The 21,825-nt window shown below is 38.7% G+C and overlaps 1 protein-coding gene across 7 annotated transcripts in view; it reads left to right on the top strand.

The window, feature by feature from the left end:
• NEK10 (NIMA related kinase 10) overlaps window positions 1-21,825 on the top strand; it is a 247,454-nt gene that overhangs the window by 59,397 nt on the left and 166,232 nt on the right. For 4 of the 7 annotated variants that reach the window (XM_017498230.2, XM_017498234.2, XM_037727754.1 and 1 more), the window contains exons 10-19: window positions 775-854; window positions 1,824-1,910; window positions 4,852-5,076; window positions 8,062-8,201; window positions 12,929-12,990; window positions 14,776-14,853; window positions 16,666-16,730; window positions 18,419-18,521; window positions 18,615-18,743; window positions 19,254-19,391. In XM_017498230.2, coding sequence (XP_017353719.1) covers window positions 775-854; window positions 1,824-1,910; window positions 4,852-5,076; window positions 8,062-8,201; window positions 12,929-12,990; window positions 14,776-14,853; window positions 16,666-16,730; window positions 18,419-18,521; window positions 18,615-18,743; window positions 19,254-19,391 — 1,107 coding nt within the window. Of the gene's footprint in view, window positions 1-774; window positions 855-1,823; window positions 1,911-4,851; window positions 5,077-8,061; window positions 8,202-12,928; window positions 12,991-14,775; window positions 14,854-16,665; window positions 16,731-18,418; window positions 18,522-18,614; window positions 18,744-19,253; window positions 19,392-21,825 lie in introns of those variants that run through there. The other 3 variants (XM_017498233.2, XM_017498232.2, XM_037727756.1) reach the window with 3 other exon arrangements.

Here is a 21,825-nt window from a genome sequence, read left to right as displayed (position 1 = left end):
AAAAAATAGTTTCTTAATTTGGAAAGTGCCTAGCACAACGCCTGGCTCAGGTGAGTTCTCAATGGCTTATCACTACCAGTATTGTAATTTATGTCATTAATCTTTGGTTCCCTCCGGGGTGGAATCAGAAGGGGCAGAGAATACTTTGGCACATGGACATAGAGGGAAGTATGAGAACCAGGCTGGTCATGTAGCCTGATGTCCTTTGCTTCTTGTCTTGAGCAAGGAATGGCTACAAGAGGTTACTCTCAAGAGTTCCAAAGTAATGAGGGATGGACTCCTGTCATCTATAAAGAACTGGATATTTTGAATGTTTAATAAAACTCTTTTTAAGAATAAACTTTTATATTGACTGCAAAAAATAAAAAAGAAACTGCATAACGCTTGATAGGGCATAATATTTTTTCAGTATTGTATTGGTAAAGCCATAATAAAATAAACAATTTGATTATATTGACAATATACTGACAAGCATTTATAAAGCCATATTTAATGCCATGGAAAAATTTCAGTAGATAACATTAAGAAAAAAATATAAGAGAAAGCAACTTTAACATTACACATATAATTTGTGCTTAACTGTATGTGCACATGCATTATAAACAACTAAGCAAAAAAAAATAATAATAATAAAGAAAAAAGGTTAAGCCGATCTTGAGAGGGAATCATTTTGCTATTCAAGAACCTGGTAATAAAAAATCAATTAATATTAATGTTGAAAAAAGAAGTTTGTAGTACTTATATAAGTAATCTTTATTTTACTTCATTTTCCAGACATTAGTAAACTTACTTGGTGCCCGAGATACTAATGTTCTATTGGGTTCCCTTCTGGTGCTGGCTAGTTTAGCAGAAAGGTATGTAGTATATTCTAATGTACTTTTCAGTTCTGCTGCTATAGCAATTTAGGTGGGAGGGATGCAAAACATATCAGTTACTTTGTCAACTACTTAATAACATTTCTTGAGAAATAAATGTGAAATAACATGTTGAATAGGGTCCTGGATAGAAAGCATCATTTAAAAATTTACATTGGAATGACAAATTGTAGTTTAAAATTTTCTTTTTATTTCCTGAGCAGAAATGTTGTCTTTTTCTCTAACGTCAGTTACTTCTAATTTTAAAATTACCATAATATTTCTTTGGCAGTTAAAGCTTTCTGACCTTTTAAATTCATTCTTACCTGTGTATTTTAACATACAGAACATTGTCAAACCTTTGTGGGCTTTGAAAAAATTTCAAGGTCTTTCCTGTTATAAGTGTCATGATTATTTTAAATGTTTTTATGACAATAAGTGGACCATTGCTTTTCTGTGAAAAACATATGATTTCATTTGTTTTTTAATCTCTTCTCCTGAGCAAATGTTGGAGCTAGGATATTAAATAAGTGAATTTACATGGTTAGGCTTTGTGTCCCCACCCAAGTCTCATCTTGAATTGTAATCCCTCTAACCCCCATAATTCCCACATGTCAAGGGAGAGACAAAGTGGAGGTAACTGAATCATGAGGCAGGTTTCCTCCTTGCTGTTCTCGTGATAGTGAGTGAGTTTTAACGAGATCTGATGGTTTTATAAGGGGCTCTTCCCCCTTTGCTCGGCACTTCTTCCTGCTGCCTCATGAAGAAGGTGCCTTGCTTCCCATCTTCTGCCATGACTGTAAGTTTCCTGAGGCCTCCCTAGCCATGCTGAATAGTGAGTCAATTCAACTTCTTTCCTTTATGTATCATCCAGTCTCAGGCAGTTCTTTACACCAGTATAAAAAAGGACTAATACATGGATGTAGCAAAATTTGTTTTTAGTAATTGTTAATATTTTTCAATTTATAGTCCAGAATGTAGGGAGAAGATAAGTGAACTGAACATTGTAGAAAATCTGTTGATGATTTTACATGAATATGACTTGCTTTCTAAAAGGTAGGATTGCTAACGGGAGAAAAAGACAATGCAGTGCCTTTTATTTGACAGACACACTTGTTATTGTTTTTATGATGTCATGTTATTTTCTTGTAACTGAATATAATGAGGCAGCTTGGCTTTTGTTTTCGATTTAAGTCTATGTAAGGAAAATAGAACAAGGAGGTATATCCATTTATTTTTAGTCCTGCATTACTTCTAGATATGGTCATAGAAGCTGATGAAATAAATTTTGTGATACCATCTTTAATGTTTTGTTTATTGCATTTATTTATATCCTGCCTTTGTAGGGAAAGAAACTCTGAGTTGGCTCTATTTTTAGTAATTTCAAGTTGTATATTGCAATAAATGATTAGATTGCTAAAATCCATTTGCTTTAAGGCAAGTAAAATAAATTAAGATAGCAACTGACTTGTTTTGTGATCACCTGCTACAATAATTCAAAATAAAATCTATACTAAAATGGATTCATTTTTACTTGAACTGCATATTGTTCTAAAGAATTACTCCATCCAGATAGTTATTAGATTGTGTTTAAATAGAGTTGCAATCTACATCATTTGATATTTAGTTGAGTAATTTTCTAAAGAGGCAAAATCGATAAAAAGAAACCTCAAACAATGAAGCCCTGACACTTAACTCATAGTAAAACCTTTTGGATTCTTCTTCAAAACTCTTGTAAAAGGGCATTAACTATAGATAATACTTACAGACTTCGTTATCTGAACACACAAGGTTCTAAGCTCTGTGCCAGATGTTGAAAACCAAAGATGAATAAGTTATAAATGTGTAGCATAGGAGAGGGTCAGACAGTGCTGTAACTGATGGAGTAGGCAGATGCACAGTGTGCTCTGGGAACATAGAGCAGAGACTTCCCAATTAGAATGTGGGGTCATGCAAAGTTTCCTGAAGGAAAGAGGAGATATCTAGGCAGAGAGAGAGAGAGAGATAAAGTAAAAACAGAATGTGCTTGGACATGGAGTCATGAAATTGGCTGTGTTAGAGGAATGTGTATGGTTGGGCACATGAAGAGCACAGGAAGGAAAGTACCAGAGAACTAGGGCAGATAGTTAATGATAAATTTAAAATGCAGCTAAATTTGATCAGTGTTCTCTATATGCCAAGACCTGCTCTAAGCACTTTACATGTTAACTCATGTGATCTGCACACTAACCCTATTTTTCCCATATTTTATAGATAAGGCAACAAGACACCTTTATCCAGGTCATGATGTTTATGATAAAATTCACGTTTATCATCTTTATTTATCAAACAGATAAATATTTATCAAACACATAAAGATGTAAATTTTATCATGAACATTGTGGGAACTCACAGAACAATTTTAAGCGTGATCAAATTTATTATTTGAAAGATCACTTTGATAGCAGTGTATATGGGAGTGAGGTGGGAGGTGTTTGTTTACATCCACACATTGAGATTCACTTACAACAAGAAGAGGATGTTTGGTGTAGAATGTTTGTGAAGATAAAGAATACCATTCATCAAGGAACATGTGCTATTAATTGTGTCAGAACACAAAATTTGGGAGGTAGAGGCACCACAGATAATCAGCTCAGGGGAAAGGAATGAGAAAGCAGTATGGGAATGAGAATATTGGAGAGGTAGGTGAAAGAAGGGTTTATATCTTGAGCATGAGCAAGGATTCCAAGGATGGGAGGAGCTAGCTGCCTGATGTTCAAGAGAATCCCATCAGTTGCCCAGGAAATGGAACACGCTAAGAGCTCTTGATTGACAGTGGACGAGTGTGAAAAGAGGAGTGTGTGTCTTGATGACTCCCAGTCTTGTGGCTTGGAAAATGGAAAATATCGTGAGTCAAGATTGGGGATATCAGGTGAAGAATAGACTTGGGGAAGAAGCCAATGACTTTGAGTTTAGGGATAGTATGGTGAGTACTTGTAGAACATCCCTGTGGCTAAAACTTCTGGAGGTTAGGAGCAATGTCTGGGCTGAGATCATGATGACAAGGTAGAAAGAGTGAAATTACGGGAATGGATAACACCATCCAGGAGGAGAGTGTTTAGAGTATGAGACTGGAGGACTAAGGATGTTTTTATAAACATTTATCATCATAATGTTTCATGGCATAGCTGAACCTTGGGTCTTTACCATCAATTTAATGTACTTTGTACTGAGTATACAGTAACTGCTTTGTACCGAGTAATGCACTTTGTACTAAGTATACAGTTAAGTGCTTTGCCCTTAACTCCTCTACATTGTAGTGTTTTTGACATTTTCTATGAATGTCTTATTTTGCTATCTCATAGTAACTTTCTGAAGACTAGAATAAGGCTTTAAACAATTTTTTAAAAATATTTTTGGTCTTTAGCACAATGCAGATCTCATTGTTTGTCCTTGATGTCTATTTGGTGGTCAGTAGGTTATTTTTTTAACAGAGTCTCACTCTGTCACCCAGGCTGGAGTGCAGTGGCAAGCGACCTTGGGTCACTGTAACCTTCGCCTCCTGGGTTCAAACAATTCTCCTGCCTCAGTCCTGAGTGGCTGGGATTACAGGTGCACACCACCACGTCTGGCTAATGCGGACCAATGATGATGCAATGAGGCTATGACTTAGAACAGCGGTCTGCAAACTATGACCTACAGGCTAAGTTTGTTCTACTGCTTATTTTTGTAAATAAAGATTTATTGTAACATAGGGATGCTAATTTATTTTTATATGTTGTTTATGGCTGCTTTCATGCAATCTCAGCATAGCTGAGTAGTTGTGACAGAGATTGTATGGTTGTAAAGCTGAAAGTGTTTGGCTGTGATCTGGCTCCTTACAGAAAATGAATGTTGACCCGTGACTTACAAAATGTTAGAGTTATATTTCATGCACTCATGATAGCTTTAGTCTTAATGTGAAGTCACTAACTCATGATGCTGTGATTCTCACCCCACCGTCCCTGTCCCCTTTCAGACTAACAGCAGAGTTGCTGCGCCTGCTCTGTGCGGAGCCCCAGGTGAAAGAGCAGGTGAAGCTCTACGAGGGGATACCTGTCCTCCTCAGTCTGCTCCACTCCGACCACCTGAAGCTGCTCTGGAGCGTCGTCTGGATTCTGGTCCAGGTTTGTGAGGACCCCGAGACCAGCGTGGAAATTCGCATTTGGGGAGGCATCAAACAGCTTCTTCATATTTTACGAGGGTGAGTCAAAGTGGGCTTTGGCCTACTTTGCTCTATTTGTTGAAGTCTAGGGGCTCTGTGACGAGATGGCAGATGGGCGTGTGCTCACTTCGTTCCCTCCTGCTTTGGGGTTTCTTTGGTAATTCATGCTTCCCAGAGTCATCTATACTTGTCACAAGCATGTTCTAAATCAAGGTCAGGGGCATTCATCTTTTAAACTCCTTGGGGACCCAGATATATTTATCTTTGCATCACCAACCCCCAGTGTAGTGCTGGGAACATAGAAGGCCATCAGTCTGCAAATATAGTGAAGGCTGAATGGAAATCCAGTAACCTAATGAAAGCATATGTCATGTCATCTCTTCCTTGACTTAGTATATGCATTTTGTCATTCCAAGTATAGTAATTCCTAATATTTTCCTAAAATGTTTCTGTATGCACATATATTATTATCTATAAAAAGAAAACAAAGCCTATTGGAAAGGAGCAGGTGTGTAAACCTTATTTTTGAAAGATGATATCATTAATCAAATGGTTGCCATGTTACTGACTCTAGTCCAGTTCTCACTTGTCTCTCTAGTCTTCATTACGGTCCTCTAAGGTGGTATTATCTCTCTTTTAAGAGTAGAATTCCAGTGACATTCTAAATCAGGATCATGGAGGATGGATAGTTTGTTAACATAGTTTCCAAGTGAAATTCTCTAGAAGGATGTTGGAATCTAACTTCTGTATTTTCTGAATTAAATATATTGAAGTATTGAATAATAATATCTTGCGGTACCATCCAAGGGAAGATTCTATGACCTAATATTGTTATAAAGTATAATTCAGTTCTGTGGGTGCCGAATCAAAGTTAAAAATGATTACAACTGCTTGAAATGGATCATGTGTTTGATCTGCAGTGCATAAATAAAGCTCGTTCTAATACAAGCAAAGGGACTTATCAATTACCATATAACCAGATACTGTCAAATCAATATTTTTGTGACTTTGTACTTGGTATGCTTCTAGTGATATTGCAGAGTTGTGTTAGCCACTTCATTTTCAGAAGCAACTTCAGCTTCTGAATGCTTTCTCAACATTCAGAAGCATAAGAACAGATTGTAGAGATATAAATAGTTGCTTTGTTAACAATATCTGTCATTACCTAAACAAAGGAAAAAAATTTATGGACTGTTGGCAGTCTACTTGCTATATGAATGTGACATAAAAATGTCAATTACTTTATAGCATAAATTATAAATCTTTCATTAGTGCTGTGACATAATAAGCCAGACCTTTGGTCAAAATAATTACAATTGCTGACGGTTTTTTTATTAGGGCTTGTAGGATGACGATGGTAATGATGATCATGGTTATTCTTTATTATTGGACAGTCATACCTATTACAATAGGTGTGGGTTGCCCTCTTGGAGAAAAGCTATTTTTTAAGGATAAAATGAAATTCTCTAATAGTTAAGCAGAATTTCGAAACCTGTGTTTTTCTCATATAGAATTGAATCTAGCTTTCCTCTTTTGCTCAAGAATTTATGAAATGAGATTAAAGATGAAACAAGTGTTAGTTAGGTAAAGATGAAATAACTATCCTTGATAAAAAAAAAAAAGAGGTCTTTCACATCTAAAGAATCATTTTCCAGTCCATTTGGATAGTGCAATGTTAGCAGACTTTTCCCTGGGACAATGATATATTTCAACCCTTATTCTATGTTAAATATGTACTGGTTCCCTGGGAGAATTTATTACCCCAGCTGGATAAACAGTTCCCTTTCACAGCCTGTGCCTGCCCCTGGGCTGACTGCAGCTGGCACTAGGGGTGGAGGTTGCCAGGCTGTCTTGTGGCTTGAGTATGAATAGCACTGTTTTCAGGGCAGTTTCCAGGAAACTTTCTCATGCCTGTTCACCTGCCATCCCAAACCCAAAGGCAGCTCACAAAGGGCTATATACACTCTAGTTCAGGTGAAGAGATCCCTACAATTTGAGTTTTAAGATAATAATGTTGAAAGATAAGATTTCTACCTGTGACTGTCCCTAGGCCCTGCTCCATTACCTTCCCCATGCTTATTGCAGGGAGGACACTAGAGGACCCAGATGACATGAGAAGGAAGTCAAGGAAACTCCATTCATGTTACATTTGGGCACATAGAAATCCAGGTGGAGCTGCTGCTATAAAAAATAAATACATTAAAAAAATAAGGTAACTATGTGAAACAAAAGGGAACAAAACAGGCGAAAGACAGATGGAGAATCTATTGTAGAAGAAAGGCCACTGAGTAAACAGAAAAGTGAATGCTTTATTTTATCGAAAACATTAAACAGAGCATGAATTTATGAAATGAAGTTAAAGATGAAACAAGTTTTAGACACAAGAAGGGGAGAAGATTGCAGAGCTAGGAAAAAACACAAGGACTGAATAACACCTACAGAACTGATAAATTAGCTATATCACCAGAATAAACATGGAAATAGTAAAATGCAGGATAAGCTTGAAAAAAATCACATATGATGCAGAAGAAAAAGACCAACGAATAAAAGCAATTAGAAAATGAAAGATACAGCCCACAGAAGAAGATGGGTTTTCCACATGTGGATAATTGAGATCCCTGAAGTGGAGAGTAGAATGAAAGGGGTAAAAAATTTCCAACTTTCCTAAAATAGAGGAAGACTGGAAGTTCATGGAAAAAGAAAACCGAGAATAATCAAGACTGAGATGTATTCAGATGAACTGACTCCAGGAAAATGGAAAATTCAAAAACAAAGGTGTCCGTGTAGGGCAGTGGGGAAAGGACGCTTTTCAGTAAATAGTGAGAAATCAGTTCAGTAACCATATAAAAAAATGACTCCTACCACACACCATACACAAACATCAATTCCAGGTGGATTGGAAAGTGAAACAATAAAGATCCCTTCATGACCTGAAGGGAGCAAAGGTTTCTTAAATGTGACACAGAAAGGACTGACTGTGAAAGAAATTGATAAATGGTCTGCGCATCCACTTTTCCTTTTCAGAGACAGAAATTTTGTTTCTGATCGCTCCTCCATTGGAAGCCTGTCCAGTGCAAACGCTGCAGGCCGAATCCAGCAGCTTCATTTATCAGAAGACTTGAGCCCTAGGGAAATACAAGAAAATACTTTCTCTCTTCAAGCAGGTACTTATGTTTTATTATTTGATATGCTATAATTTATTATGTTGTATTATTATTCACTAATATAAATTAGTGTAATAGTGTTTAGTAGGCACAATTTATAAGTGTACAAAAATGGAAAGTGAAATCCACGTGGATGCCAGAAACTTCTTGGTCCCAGTGTTGGACTTGCAGATTTAATGATACAACAAACGTTCCTTTGTCTTCTACGTTCTGAACCCAGCAAGAGATGAACAGAAGTCAGAGATAAGGAGACAAAACATTAGCTTTATTATGAGGGAAGCTGGATTAGAGGATGGAGCTTGATCTGTGGCTACAGTCATGCTTTCTAGAATTTTCTTGATCCCAGGGCACCCTACGTAAGGGGGAATCTACAGTGCACACACCTGTCTCACCAGGTGCAAGAGAGTACCTTCCTCATCCTTCTTGAGCTCTGAAGAGAAAGCTGAAAGATGCTTCCCTGTCTAGGATTTTCACATGCAAGCAGGAGCAGTAATGCATCAACACTTTTTGGCAGGGCTACCTTGAGCAGTCATGCAGTTTGTACCCTGCCTGGGGGCACCCGACACTTGGGACAAGTGGAGCTACAGTGCAGTCTGAGTACTATTGGCCAAGCTGGGTGCCCTAGAGCAGCCCACAGAAAGGGAGCAGAGAGGTGAGGTATAGGCCAGCAGGAGATGGGGGACTCTAAGGGACAAGAGCAGATGTGGAGGGAGAGGGATTAAGGGGTGAGGCAGTGGGAGAAGGCAGGCTTTCTTTGCTGTCTACTCTTTTCTCTTGAAGAATGCGGAAGTTATTTCTACACAGATGAGTGAAAACAAGGACATAGGATCCCCTCTTCAAAGTGCCATTTCTGCTTACTCTGAAAGGCCGCTGTCTCACTACAAGGGCTTGTGCCGGGGTTTACTGTTTGAAGACTCCCCAGAAGTCTCATCTAGCTGAATCTCAGAGCTCTTAGTGTTTCTAGCAATCAAAGAGTGGCTGAGGTTGATGGTGATAGAATTCAGAAGAGCAGTTACTTAGATGTGGAATTGTAGGAGAGTGAATGCCTGAGAAGGGGCACAAGGAGCCTTTGAGAATTGGAAATATAGTGTACACATTCCTCTGGGTGGAGGATGGTTGCAGGGTACATAGATATGTAGTATCTCATTGAGCTGTACACTTAAGATGTATCTACGTTATATAGCTTATTCTGTACCCGTATTAGTCTATTTTCATGCTGCTGCTAAAAACATACCCAAGACAGGGAGGCAGTTTGCAAAAGAAAGAGGTTTCATGGACTTACTGTTCCCCATGGCTGGGGAGGCCTCACATTCATGGTGGAAGGCAAGGAGAAGCAAGTCACATCTTATGTGGATGACAGCAGGCAAGAGAGAGCTTGTGCAGGAAAACTCCCATTTTTTTTTTTTTTTGAGTTAGAGTTTCGTTCTTGTTGCCTAGGCTGGAGTGCAATGGCATGATCTCAGCTCACTGCAACTTCCACCTCCTGAGTTCAAGCGGTTCTTCTGCCTCAGCCTCCCAAGTAGCTGGAATTACAGGCATGTGCCACCACATCCCGCTAATTTTGTATTATTTAGTAGAGACAGGGTTTCTCCATGTTGGTCAGGCTGGTCTCAAACTCAGGACTTCAGGTGATTTGCCTGCCTCGGCCTCCCATAGTGCTGAGATTATAGGCATAAACTACCATGCCCGGCCTGAAACTCCTATTTTTAAAACCATCAGATCTCATATTAGACTCATTCACTATCCTGAGAACAGTGCAGGAAAGACCTACCCCCATAATGCAATCACCTCCCACTGGATTCCTCTCACAACACCTAAGAATTGTGGAAGCTACAATTCAAGATGAGATTTGGGTGGGGACACAGCCGCACCATATCATTTTGCCCACATCCCCTCCCAAATCTTATGTTCTCACATTATTTCAAAACCAATCATGCCTTCCCAACAGTTCCCCAAAATCTTAACTCATTTCAGCATTAACTCAAAAGTCCACAGTCCAAAGTCTCATCTGAGACAAAGCAAGTCTGTTTTGCCTGTGAGCTTGTAAAATCAAAAGCAAGTTAGTTACTTCCTAGGTACAGTGGGGTACAGATATTTGGTAAATACACCAGTTCCAACTGGGAGATATTGGCCAAAACAAAGGGGATGCAGGCCCCATGCAAGTCCAAAATTAAGCAGGCCAGTCAAATCTTAAAGCTCCAAAATGATCTCCTTTGACTCCATGTCTTGCATCTGGGTCATGTTGATGCTATAAGTGGGTTCCCATGATCTTGGGCAACTCTGCCCTGAGGCTGTGGAGGGTACAGCCTCCCGCTCAGCTGCTTTCATGGTTTTTGTTGAGTGTCTGTTGCTTTTCCAGTCATACAGTGCACACTGTCACTGGATCTACCATTCCAGGGTCTGGAGGAAGGTGACCCTCTTCTTACAGCTCCACTAGCATGTGCCCCAGAAGGGACTCTTTGTGGTGGCTCTGACCCCACATTTCTCTTCTGAGCTGTCCTAGCAGAGGTTCTCCATGAGAGGCCCACACCTGCAGTAAACTTCTACCTGGGCATCCAGGCATTGTCATACAGCCTCTGAAATCTAGGCAGAAGTTCCCAAACCCCAATTCTTGACTTCTGTGTATCCTCAGGCTCAACACCACATGGAAGCCGCCAAGGCTTGGGGCTTTCACCCACTAAAGCAACAGCCTGAGCTATACCTTGGCCCCTTTTGGTCATGACTGGAGTGGCTGGGATGCCAGAGACCAAGTCACGAGATTGCACACAGCATGGGACCCTGGGTCTGGTCCATGAAACCATTTTTTCTTCCTAAACCTCCAGGCCTGTGATGGGAGGGACAGCTGCAAAGGTCTCTGACATGCCATGGAGACATTTTCCTTGCTGTTTTGGGGATTGACATTTGGCTCCTCATTACTTATGCAAATTTTTGCAGCTGGCTTGAATTTCTCCTCAGAAAATGGGATTTTCTTTTCTATTGCATTGTCAGACTGCAAATTTTCCAAACTTTTATGCTGTTTCCTTTTTAAAACTCAATGCATTTAACAGCATTCAAGTCACATCTTGAATGCTTTGCTGCTTAGAAATTTCTTCTGCCAGATACTCTAAATCATCTCTCTCAAGTTCAGAGTTCCACAAGTCTCTAGGGCAGGGGCAAAACACCACCAGTCTCTTGGCTAAAACATAACAAGAATAATCTTTGCTCCAGTTCCCAACAATTTCCTCATCTCCATCTGAGACCACCTCAGCCTGTATTTCATTGTCCATATCACTATCAGCACTTTGGTCAAAGCCATTCAACGAGTTTCTCAGGAGTTCCAAACTTTCCCCCATTTTCCTGTTATTCTGAGCTCTCCAAACTGTTCCAACCTCTGCCTGTTACCCAGTTCCAAAGTCGCTTCCACATTTTCAGTTATCTTTTCAGCAAAGCCCCACTCTACTGGTACCAATTTACTGCATTAGTCCATCTTCATGCTGCTGATAAAGACATACCCGGGACTGGGCAATTTATAAAAGAAAGAGGTTTAATGAACTTACGGTTTCACATGGTTGGGGAAGCCTCACAATCATGGTGGAAGGCAAGGAGGAGCAAGTCACATCTTATGTGGATGGTGGCAGATGATGAGAGAGAGAGCTTGTACAGGGAAACTCCCCTTTAAAAATCATCAGATCTTCTGAGACTCATTCACTATCAGGAGAACAGTGCAAGAAAGACCCGCCCCCATAATTCAATCACTTCCCACCCAGTTCCTGCCATGACACATGGGAATTTTGGGAGTTACAGTTCATGATGAGATTTGGGTGGGGACACAGCCAAACCATATCAATACCTAAATAAAAATGGAAAAATAAAAATTAGAAACCTAAAGGGCTAAGAGTAGGGTCTGAATTTTGGCTCCACCCTCATCGATGACTATATGGCCTTGGGCACGTTCCTTAAGTTTTCCAAGCTTCAGTTTTGCTTATATAAAATGGTGATGATAATCATGGTATCAGTGATAGAAGGTCCTTGTGAGAATTATATGAGAATATATGTAAAATCTTTCACATGCTAAAATGGAATTATCCTTTATAGGTGCTCTGTGCCATACAGTCTGGCATACCTCTGAGAGCACAATTATCTTGGTGCAAAATGCCACCAAAGGCTGCCACAGTGGCTGTCAGAGGCAAGAGTGGTGCTGCTCAGGGCTGGGGATTTAACGTCTGGCAGACTGGGGCCGCACTCCTGGTCATTTCCACTTACCGGTTGTGTGGCCAAGTCTAATAACTCTCTGAATCTGTTTTCTCACCAGTAAAACTGGTAATCACAGTACATACTCTTATTATAAGGATTGAGTTGGATAATATATTTAAAGCATTCTTTTATTTATCAACCATTATAGATATATTTGTTAAGGACCAGCTAAGTGCCAGGCATGTGTTGGTCACTGGGGATTATAATGAAATGGACAGATGCAGTACTTGCCCCTGGTACACAGTAAGCACTCAATAAATGATTGCTGTGGAATAGACATGCACATGAATTACATGGAGAGGAGAATCAGAAGCCATTACAAGTCAGCTTCTCTTTCTCCAGAGCTGTGCCAGAAGAAAAATTAGTGTTTCTTGAGGAGTTATTTTGCTAATAAAAGTAGCAAAATAGTAAAAATACCATGTGGAGTAAGAGTATTTGTGTGAAAGTGTATTTATTGTAATGATGCACACTGCATTTGATTGTTTTCATTCCAGCTTGTTGTGCTGCCCTCACTGAGCTGGTACTCAACGACACCAATGCCCACCAGGTGGTTCAGGTGAGAGCACTCCTGCCCCAGGTCAGGTCTCCATAACTATTCATAATCAGCTCACCTTGTGGTGCAGTCTGTATCCCAAAACATAGGTTTTTGGATTCCATGATGTGATTTTAAAAATATTTTAACATTTCTTATTGAATGAATAGAGTTCCACTTTATATTCTTGTCCTTCCTTCTGTAATTCACTTGACTTCAAAAAAACTGACATGTGGTTAATTGATGTTTCTTCCTTATGTTATGTACAGTCCTTTTTATTTTATCTTTCTAAAAAGGATACTCTGAACTGCTTTAATTCTAGGCATATAGAGTACCATAAGGTAAGGACAGCAGTCATGTTGATTAAGACTATGCATCAGGTTACTAAGTTAGAGATGATGATTGAGACACAGCAAACAAAATAATTATTGCCAGGAAACTGATTTTGCAAATTATAATCCATTAATTAATCTACTATATATACAGCTATATATACATGTTTGTGTGTGTGTATAGACACATTAACTATATATACATTTATATCGATCTATATAAATATCTATAAATAGATCTATATAAATAAATACACACTTATATGAACCACCCTTGTATGAGTATCTATTGCAAAAGTTACCCCCTCCTCACTGAATTTTACAGAGAAAATCTTTTTGCGTGTGTCAGTACACTATCCAACTTCAAAATACATCAATGTCAGAAAGGGATCAGGTCATCAATGGTTAAATTCGGACATAAGAGAAACTCAGCAGATCAGGGGCTGAGAGAGCAGGGCATTTGGGGTGGCCAGATTGAGGCTCAATTCCTGGGATTATTCCTTGCTGGCTTGGCTTCTAAAAAAATGATGTATCCACCCTAAGTATTGGTTTTCTCATGTATAAAACAGGGAAATTATAGACTAATTTCATAGAGTTGCTACAGAGATTAGATGCAAAAGGCAAATAAAGCTCTTTGCAGTTATAATATGAATGCCTGCACACAGTAAAGGTCAGTAAATTATATATTTACTAGGTAATAGAAAGGTAGCTGTAGGATAATATTTTTTGTTTATTCTTTCACATGTATAGTTCAATTAAAAAAACCTAGAAAGATGTCAAGATTATAATAAAGATAAATAAATGAATAACTATGAAATATAATTTCTCCCTTTATGGTTGTGGCAATTGGGGACATAAATAAATATTAAAGATATAAATCTAAGATATTGGGACACCTTTACTCTGTCCCTTTTTAATCTCTCATTCTTTGTTTTTAAGGCATTTGAATCACTTTACACTTATATACTTTATAATAATCTTGACTCTCCACAGACAGTTGAAATTTTAAGATTGCGGTTGCACTCTTTGGTGTTTAAAAGTGTTATGTGGGCTGGGCTCACACCTGTAATCCCAGCACTTTGGGAAGCTGAGGTGGGCAGATCACAAGGTCAAGAGATCGAGACTATCCTGGCCGACATAGCGAAACCCCATCTCCACTAAAAATACAAAGATTAGCTGGGTCTGGTAGTGCACACCTGTAGTCTCAGTTACTTGGGAGACTGAGGCAGGAGAATCGCTTGAACCTGGGAAGTGGAGGTTGTAGTGAGCTGAGATTGTGCCACTGCACGCTGGCCTGGTGACAGAGTGAGACTCTGTCTCAAAAAAAAAAAAAAAAAAGGGGTTACATTGACTTTTTAAATATTGTCCTGTAATGTTTACTTCAAGGCCCAAAGTTATACTAACATTTCTTATTTGATATTAATTTCTCTTTATGCTCATGTATCACTACTCATAATATGGCCCTTTATTCTTTCAGGAAAATGGTGTATATACAATAGCAAAATTAATTTTACCAAATAAACAAAAGAATGCAGCAAAAACTAATCTATTACAGGTAATAAACATATCTATATCCTGCAATATCAAGTTATTGAGATCTGGGGTACCTTTGGTAACATGATCTATGATTCTTTAGAATTTATAGGTTAGTACACATCTCTGTACTGACCACGAGGGAAAAGTATCTGGTGAGGGGGATTGGCATGGAACCAAATAATGTTAAAACAATGCAGAAGGCTTAACAGTGGTTTCTCGGTGCCCATGGGAGAATTAGGTGATTTATTTATGTGTTTCTTTGCTTATCAATAAGTTCTGTTTTTTAAAAAATGCATTTCTTATGTATTGGAATATAATAACAGGGAAAATTATTTGCCATCATGGATCTCGATGGGTGAGAAGGGACTTGCCAAGTGGATGAGGGGTATTGGGTGGAGCACCAGTGGCGTCTGCTGCAGGGTGGAAGGGCATTCCATGCAGAGGGAACAGCATGCACCAAGTGTGAAAGCGGTGAGCTTAGAGTGTGCTGAGGAAAGGGTTAGCTGCTCAGTGGGGCTGGGGTGTGTAGTTGCGGGAGGCAGTGCTCCAGGAGATGACGCCTCACATGTAAGAAAGGGGAACAGTTATGCAGGGTTCTATGTTCATTTTTGAGGAGTGGGTATTGGCAGGTGGGGGCGGGGGGCAGGGTCCCTAATGTCAAAATCCGATTTAAAGTAAGCCTTTGCCATAGTTGCAGCTCATCTTTTTCCCCAAGTCATTTCGAAAAGCAAGAAAAAACAATATTTGTCTCTAATCTGGTTGAAGAGTTATCCTCCAAAATGATGGCCAAACCTAGCAAATTCTTTGGGGGTGTCTCTGTGCTGGGAGGCAGGGGTTTTTGGAGAGCTACCAATGAGAAGGTGCAGGCATGAGACTTGATTTCTTCAGTGCATCACAGATGTATGCCGCTGTGCTGGTAAACAGATAAAGACAGATCCCTCCTGCAGATACGTTTTGTTAAGCCAGTAGGAGTTTTTTTTTTTCTTTTTTTAATTCCAGTTGAAGGCCTTTTGAGGAGTTTGCATGCTCTCCGTACCTCACAGTCTCCACTGTTCTCACCTGGCTTCTTCATGTCATTCTGTTATCAGCCACATCTCTCTGGGCAATTTTGTTTGGGACCCTTCTGTATTGAGAGCACTGATTTTAGGAAATGATCCGAGATTTGATTCAGCAGACCCTGATCACTCCAATGGTGGCCTATTGTGCAGGCACAGCTGCAGGCTGGGCACGTTCTTTTTCCCAGTATTGCAAAATGTCAGATGTTTATTTTTCCTAGCTAAAGACTCGCAGGCCTCTTTCTGAGTGTTCTAGGGAGTTACTGCAGATTGTCTATTTGGGGAGTGCTTAAGACTCTTTACTCAAGAGACCAATTTGTCAAGTTTGAGTCCAGTGTGCCTGTGGCTATTTTTATATGTAATCATTTCTAGTGTTTATTTTCTCACAGAAACCATATAAATATTGAGGTATACATAGCAAGCTAGAAACAAAATAAACGTTGAGCTCCTGGAAATCTTTAGACCTTTGGTTTTCTCAGCATTGGAATTTTATTTCTCGTCTCTGTACTCATTTTGTACTTTCTAGAAAGAAATTAATGAGTACCGAGTGAAGCAAGGCTAATATTCCTAGCATTCTACAACATAAACACTTTTTAAATACGAGAATTACCCCAGGTGTTGGTGCTTTTTGTTTTCACTTATAAGCTTTGGCTCCAGCTTGGGCCAGCCACATACAATAAAGTCACGTTAATGTTTACTTCCTGTTAATTCTTTCCTGAAAATGTTTTAATTTGTTGAGCTACCATTTAAGAATCACATATCTTTTTATTTTCTAGTGTTATGCTTTCAGAGCCTTGAGGTTTCTCTTCAGTATGGAAAGAAACAGACCAGTCTTTAAAAGGTATGAAGAGAAATATAAGTGATCATTAGATTTAGGAGCTCATTAGATAGAACTGTTTTCACATACTTGGTTTAGATGCAACAGAGGGAAAGTAATGCATCAGTATGCAAACCATGTGTCTTCAAATTTCTTATTTCACTGATATAAGTGAGCTACTGTGGTGATTCCGTATCCGGTCACATTGAATGTTAACAGAATGATGATGAAAGAGCATAAATCACTACATCAATACAACTCTCCTTGATTACACGTGACTACTATGATTTTAGTTTTCTTTTTGGTAATTAAAGATACTAACATTTTAAAAGGATGACATTAAAATATCAGCTTGTTTTTGTCCAGTTAGAAATTTGAAAGTCAATCTTGTAATTTCCCTTTTTAATCAAAGGGAATTTAATCAAAGGGAAAACAAACTATTTTTCTCTATGTCTTTGATAGTGTAGGAGCTCCTTTGAAGGGGAGGCTGGATGTTCTGGGGTCAAGTTACTGTGTTGCTGAGCCTGACCAAAAGGTCACCATTTTGGGAAGAAAACACTGGTTCTCTCAATGGTGTTCTGCACACCATCTAGTTGGGTGGATTAGCCAAAATCATAGGCCCAAGTTTTTATTAAAATTTTGTTGATTAGGCAGACTAGACATAAAGTATTGAGTTAATATACTGTTTTTTGTTGTTGTTTGTTTTTTCGGAAAGCATGGAACATTGCTTTTTGGCCTTTTGGCTGAGATCAAGTGCAGAAAGCATGGAGCATTTGATGTTACTTTATTTCTATAAGATGCTTGGATTTCGAGAAAAATAAAGTAAAATTAGTTTGTTTGTTTGTTTGTTTTTTGATACACAGTCTTGTTCTGTTGCTTCTCCTGCCTCAGCCTCCTGAGCAGCTGGAACTACAGGCATTCACTGCCATGCATGGCTAATTTTTGTATTTTCAGTAGAGACGGGGTTTCACCATGTTGGCTAGGCTGGTCTTGAACTCTTGAACTCAGGTGATCCACCATCTCAGCCTCCCAAAGTGTTGGGATTACAGACGTGAGCCATTGCACCCAGCTACTTATTCTTTATAATCTTTCATTTCAAAGTTCCAAACCATCCATTTTAGTGAACTCAAATATTTTAAAAGCTCTTGAAACCAGTGTCTTGGGAATGATGAATGAATCTCTTTATTTTTCATGTACCAGTATTTTTATTTTCATAAAACATTTAAAAGTTGGGTTAGTATTTACTTCTTACTAAAATCTGAGTCAAATGACTTGAAAGTACTCCACACTCAGAAAACACCCAATCATCGTTTTCTTCTAATATATTCAATACTTATACCCCCAAATATCTTACAAATAAGGTTTTTGTATAATCTGTATCATATCTAATTTTAAATTATGGTAAAAATATTAACATGCCATCTACCTGCTTCAAACATTAAGTGTACATTATTGTTGACTATAAGCACAGGGCTGTGCAGCAGATTTCTAGAACTTTCTTTTCCATTTGTTTTTTTCTTATCCCTCAAAAACTGTAAATAGTGTGTTTTTTCAAGAGAAGTTGGGGAGTATTACTCTCCCAACTTTGTTGATAACCAAAAGCAGTTACATTTGTTTCATGTAATTAATCAGCGAGTCAGCTGCATTCAAAAGGGAAGTAATGGCCAGAAGTATCCAAGCTCTACGTTAAGTGTGTGTAATCTTTTCTGTAGACTTTTCCCCTCAGACTTGTTTGAGATCTTCATTGACATAGGACATTATGTACGTGATATCAGTGCTTATGAAGAATTGGTATCAAAGTTGAATTTATTAGTGGTAAGTCCAGAGTTTTCAATATTTTGGCATGCTGTTATGCAGTCAGGATGGAATTTATCACAGGAACACATTTCCTTTTTCTATTTTGATTAGGAGGATGAACTGAAGCAGATTGCTGAAAATATTGAGAGCATTAATCAGAACAAAGCTCCTTGGAAATATATAGGCAACTACGCGATTTTGGATCATCTTGGAAGTGGAGCTTTTGGCTGTGTTTACAAGGTGACTTTCCCCTCGGGGAACATTTCTGATGCTCCCAACCAAACCGGACGTCACACTTGCACACCCATACTCAATTGAATAGGAACTTTTGCCATAGAAAAATAGCGAACAAATAGACACGAAAATCAGAATGATTGTTTTTGTCAAACAGAGAGAGATGGCCACCCTAATATTGTTTTAGCTGTCAGCTCTAGAAATTGGCCACTGACTTTTTAAGACAAAAGGCATTACTAATCTCTCTCAAAAATATTCAGAATAGCTTGTCCCAATGCATGACACAATATCTGAATTAAAAAACGCTACTAAGTAATGCAGATGGACCAAGGAGATACCAATGTTTTGAGCTGAGCTTAATGTAAATACAGCTGGTACTTTAAATGCTCTGTGACTTATTTATATGACTAAGTTACTCATGTGAGTTTGTAAGTCTATCTCTTTCTTCCCCTTTCTACCTTCACCTTCTTTACCCTGTTCCTTTGTTGTTGTTGTTGTTGTTCTTCTTTATTTTAGGTTAGAAAGCGTAGTGGTCAAAATCTTTTAGCAATGAAAGAGGTCAATTTACATAACCCAGCATTTGGAAAGGATAAGAAGGATCGAGACAGCAGTGTAAGGAATATTGTTTCTGAATTAACAATAATAAAAGAACAGGTAAGTGTTTTTCTTGTTTCTGGAGATGTTTTTCTTAAATAAATGTCATTGCAAGAAAGTAGAGTTGTGGTGCTGTTCTTGTCCATGCTGTTTATGAACTAGTTCTATGTGAAATAATTGACATTGAAGCAGTGATATTTTTGCCAGCTTTTTTCCTAAGCCTTGACACTGAAGCATAGAAACACTTTCTGGAGTTTATATCGGGTCATGGATGCAAAACAATTGTATTTATGGCACAGAATGCATCAGATCTGAGAAATCCTTTTATTTTCATTGTGAGCATATCTATTATTTTCTCATTATATTTTAGGATATTTGGTTACTTGGTTACATACATAGAAATACGATTAAGAGTTTCCTGAGTTTTTTCAAGAGGAACCAAGCTGTTAACATTCCTCAAATGTAGCTTATTAAATCTAAAATGTAGATTTTTCAAGATGGGTTATTATTTATTGGCATGTGCAGAATACTCTGACATAATGTAACAGCTCAATTAACTCTCATTCTGAAAGTTTGTCTGAGAAGGAAGAATAAACATTTCAAAGAGAAATGGGATTTCTTTGTGTGATCCAAAAACACATTGGTTTCTTTTTCAGCCTTCCTTATTTGCACATTCATGGCAAACACTGTTCGTTTATAATTCCTGTGGCGCTATCAGCTTCGCTGCTTTTTGTCCTCCGCTAGTCACATTTGCAGAGCATCTGCGTTGGGACGTAAAGAATTCCGTAAATATGGTGACCTTTGTTCATCAAAATCGATAGTGCTACTCCAGTTTATATATTATAGTAAATATTATCACTAACAGTTTATTTCATAGTTGACTTTTATATACTCATACATTAGGCTTTAAAAAGTTTGTTCATGTGTTTATTCATTGTGGGGTCATCTAGCCTTCCACAGTGTGCTTTTTTGTTGTAGCACAAGGCTACAACAGGGCTTTTGACCTAAGCCAGTCCAGTGTTTACATTTGGACCCAAATATGGTTATAGTCCTTGTGGGTAAGCCAGGTCCAGAATATGGTTTTGGCTGGTTACCTGGCACCATATTGTTTAAAATCTGCTGGCCATTTCCTAGATGATGAAGTAGATTATTTGTTTTAGCACATTTCCTAAGAAAAGACACTATCAGACTAGGGCCAGCTAGGAGGCATGTGCTTGGGCTTCGAGGTAACTCAAAATTGCTGTCTCACTAGAGGGTCGAACGGATGGAAAGGAGGATATATTGAGTCCTTAAAGGAGGAGGTAGTGGCAGGCAGAAGCGAAACAAATGGGACTAGAACGGGAGAATACATTAAGCTTAACCATCCAAAATGCAGTGCTTAAAAAGAGGCCTCACAGGGCAGTGGGTTATTTCTCTTTCACAGAACAATGCCAAAGTGAGTAAACCAGGTTGGTAGTGTTCTCTGCTCCTTGGGATTGTTTGGGAATGCAGGTTTTTCCCTCTCCTCTTGTGCTGCCATCTCCTAGCACATTGTCTTTTTCTGTGTGGTTGAAACTGCCATAGCCACGATCACATCTGAGCTGGGATGAGGAGGGGCATTGAGGGCTATTCCTAATGTTTAGAGTTCACTCAGGAAGCGCACAGGCTTGCTTTCACTTCCCATAGGTCAGATCTGAGTGGTAGCTTCACCCCAGCTTCAAGGGAGGCTGAGAAGTCCTCTCTAACTGGGAAGCCGTGACCAGCTACAACTGTATTGCGGTGGAGCAGGGGGACAGCAGGTTTTTGGTGGACAGCTAGCAATCTCCCTGCAAAAAGTCTTTCCGAAAGACTGAAAAGAGATGTCAGCAAGCCATTTGTTGATGTGATGGTGACTGTTCTAAGACAAATTTCATCTAGAAACTCAAATTAGAAGCAAAAACTACCAAAATATTAGCATTCTTCTAGCAAACGATCTTTTTTAAATTAAAAAATTAGAAATTCCACTCACATGCTTAACTTATTGAAGAGAAATTGCACTAGATACTTTTTAAAAATGATGAGGAAGACTTTATTCGATACTATTGCAATAGATGTCAGACTATTGTAATAGAGGAGAAAGATTGAACCCAACTCTGAATTCAAGGACAGGACAGCTAGGGGCTCAGAGCCAATGGTCAGGGTGAGGGGGTCAGTGAGTGGAAGTTTACTAAGAGGAACTTGGTTAGATATCAAGGGTGAGTGGGTGAGAAACTTAATTGGATGTCAAAGGTGGGAGATTTTTCCATAAACTGACTTAGCAGGATACAAGTTGCTAAAACTGACAGACCAGGGATGAGGCCTAGTCACCAGGAGGACTCAGAGGAGCCTGACTAAAGTTTGTTTAAGGAGGAAATCCTTGTCACTTGTTATTATGATTTAAACTGAGTTAACTCTTAGATTATGTCATTTTCCTACTAATCATTTTGGAGAGCATATAAAGGAATGGTGTTAACAGACACAAACTCTACATAAATGT

This window comes from Cebus imitator, unplaced genomic scaffold, assembly GCF_001604975.1.
Source record: "Cebus imitator isolate Cc_AM_T3 unplaced genomic scaffold, Cebus_imitator-1.0 Scaffold239, whole genome shotgun sequence".
NCBI classification, from domain to species: Eukaryota; Metazoa; Chordata; class Mammalia; order Primates; family Cebidae; genus Cebus; species Cebus imitator.
This window is presented reverse-complemented; position numbering and strand designations above follow the sequence as displayed.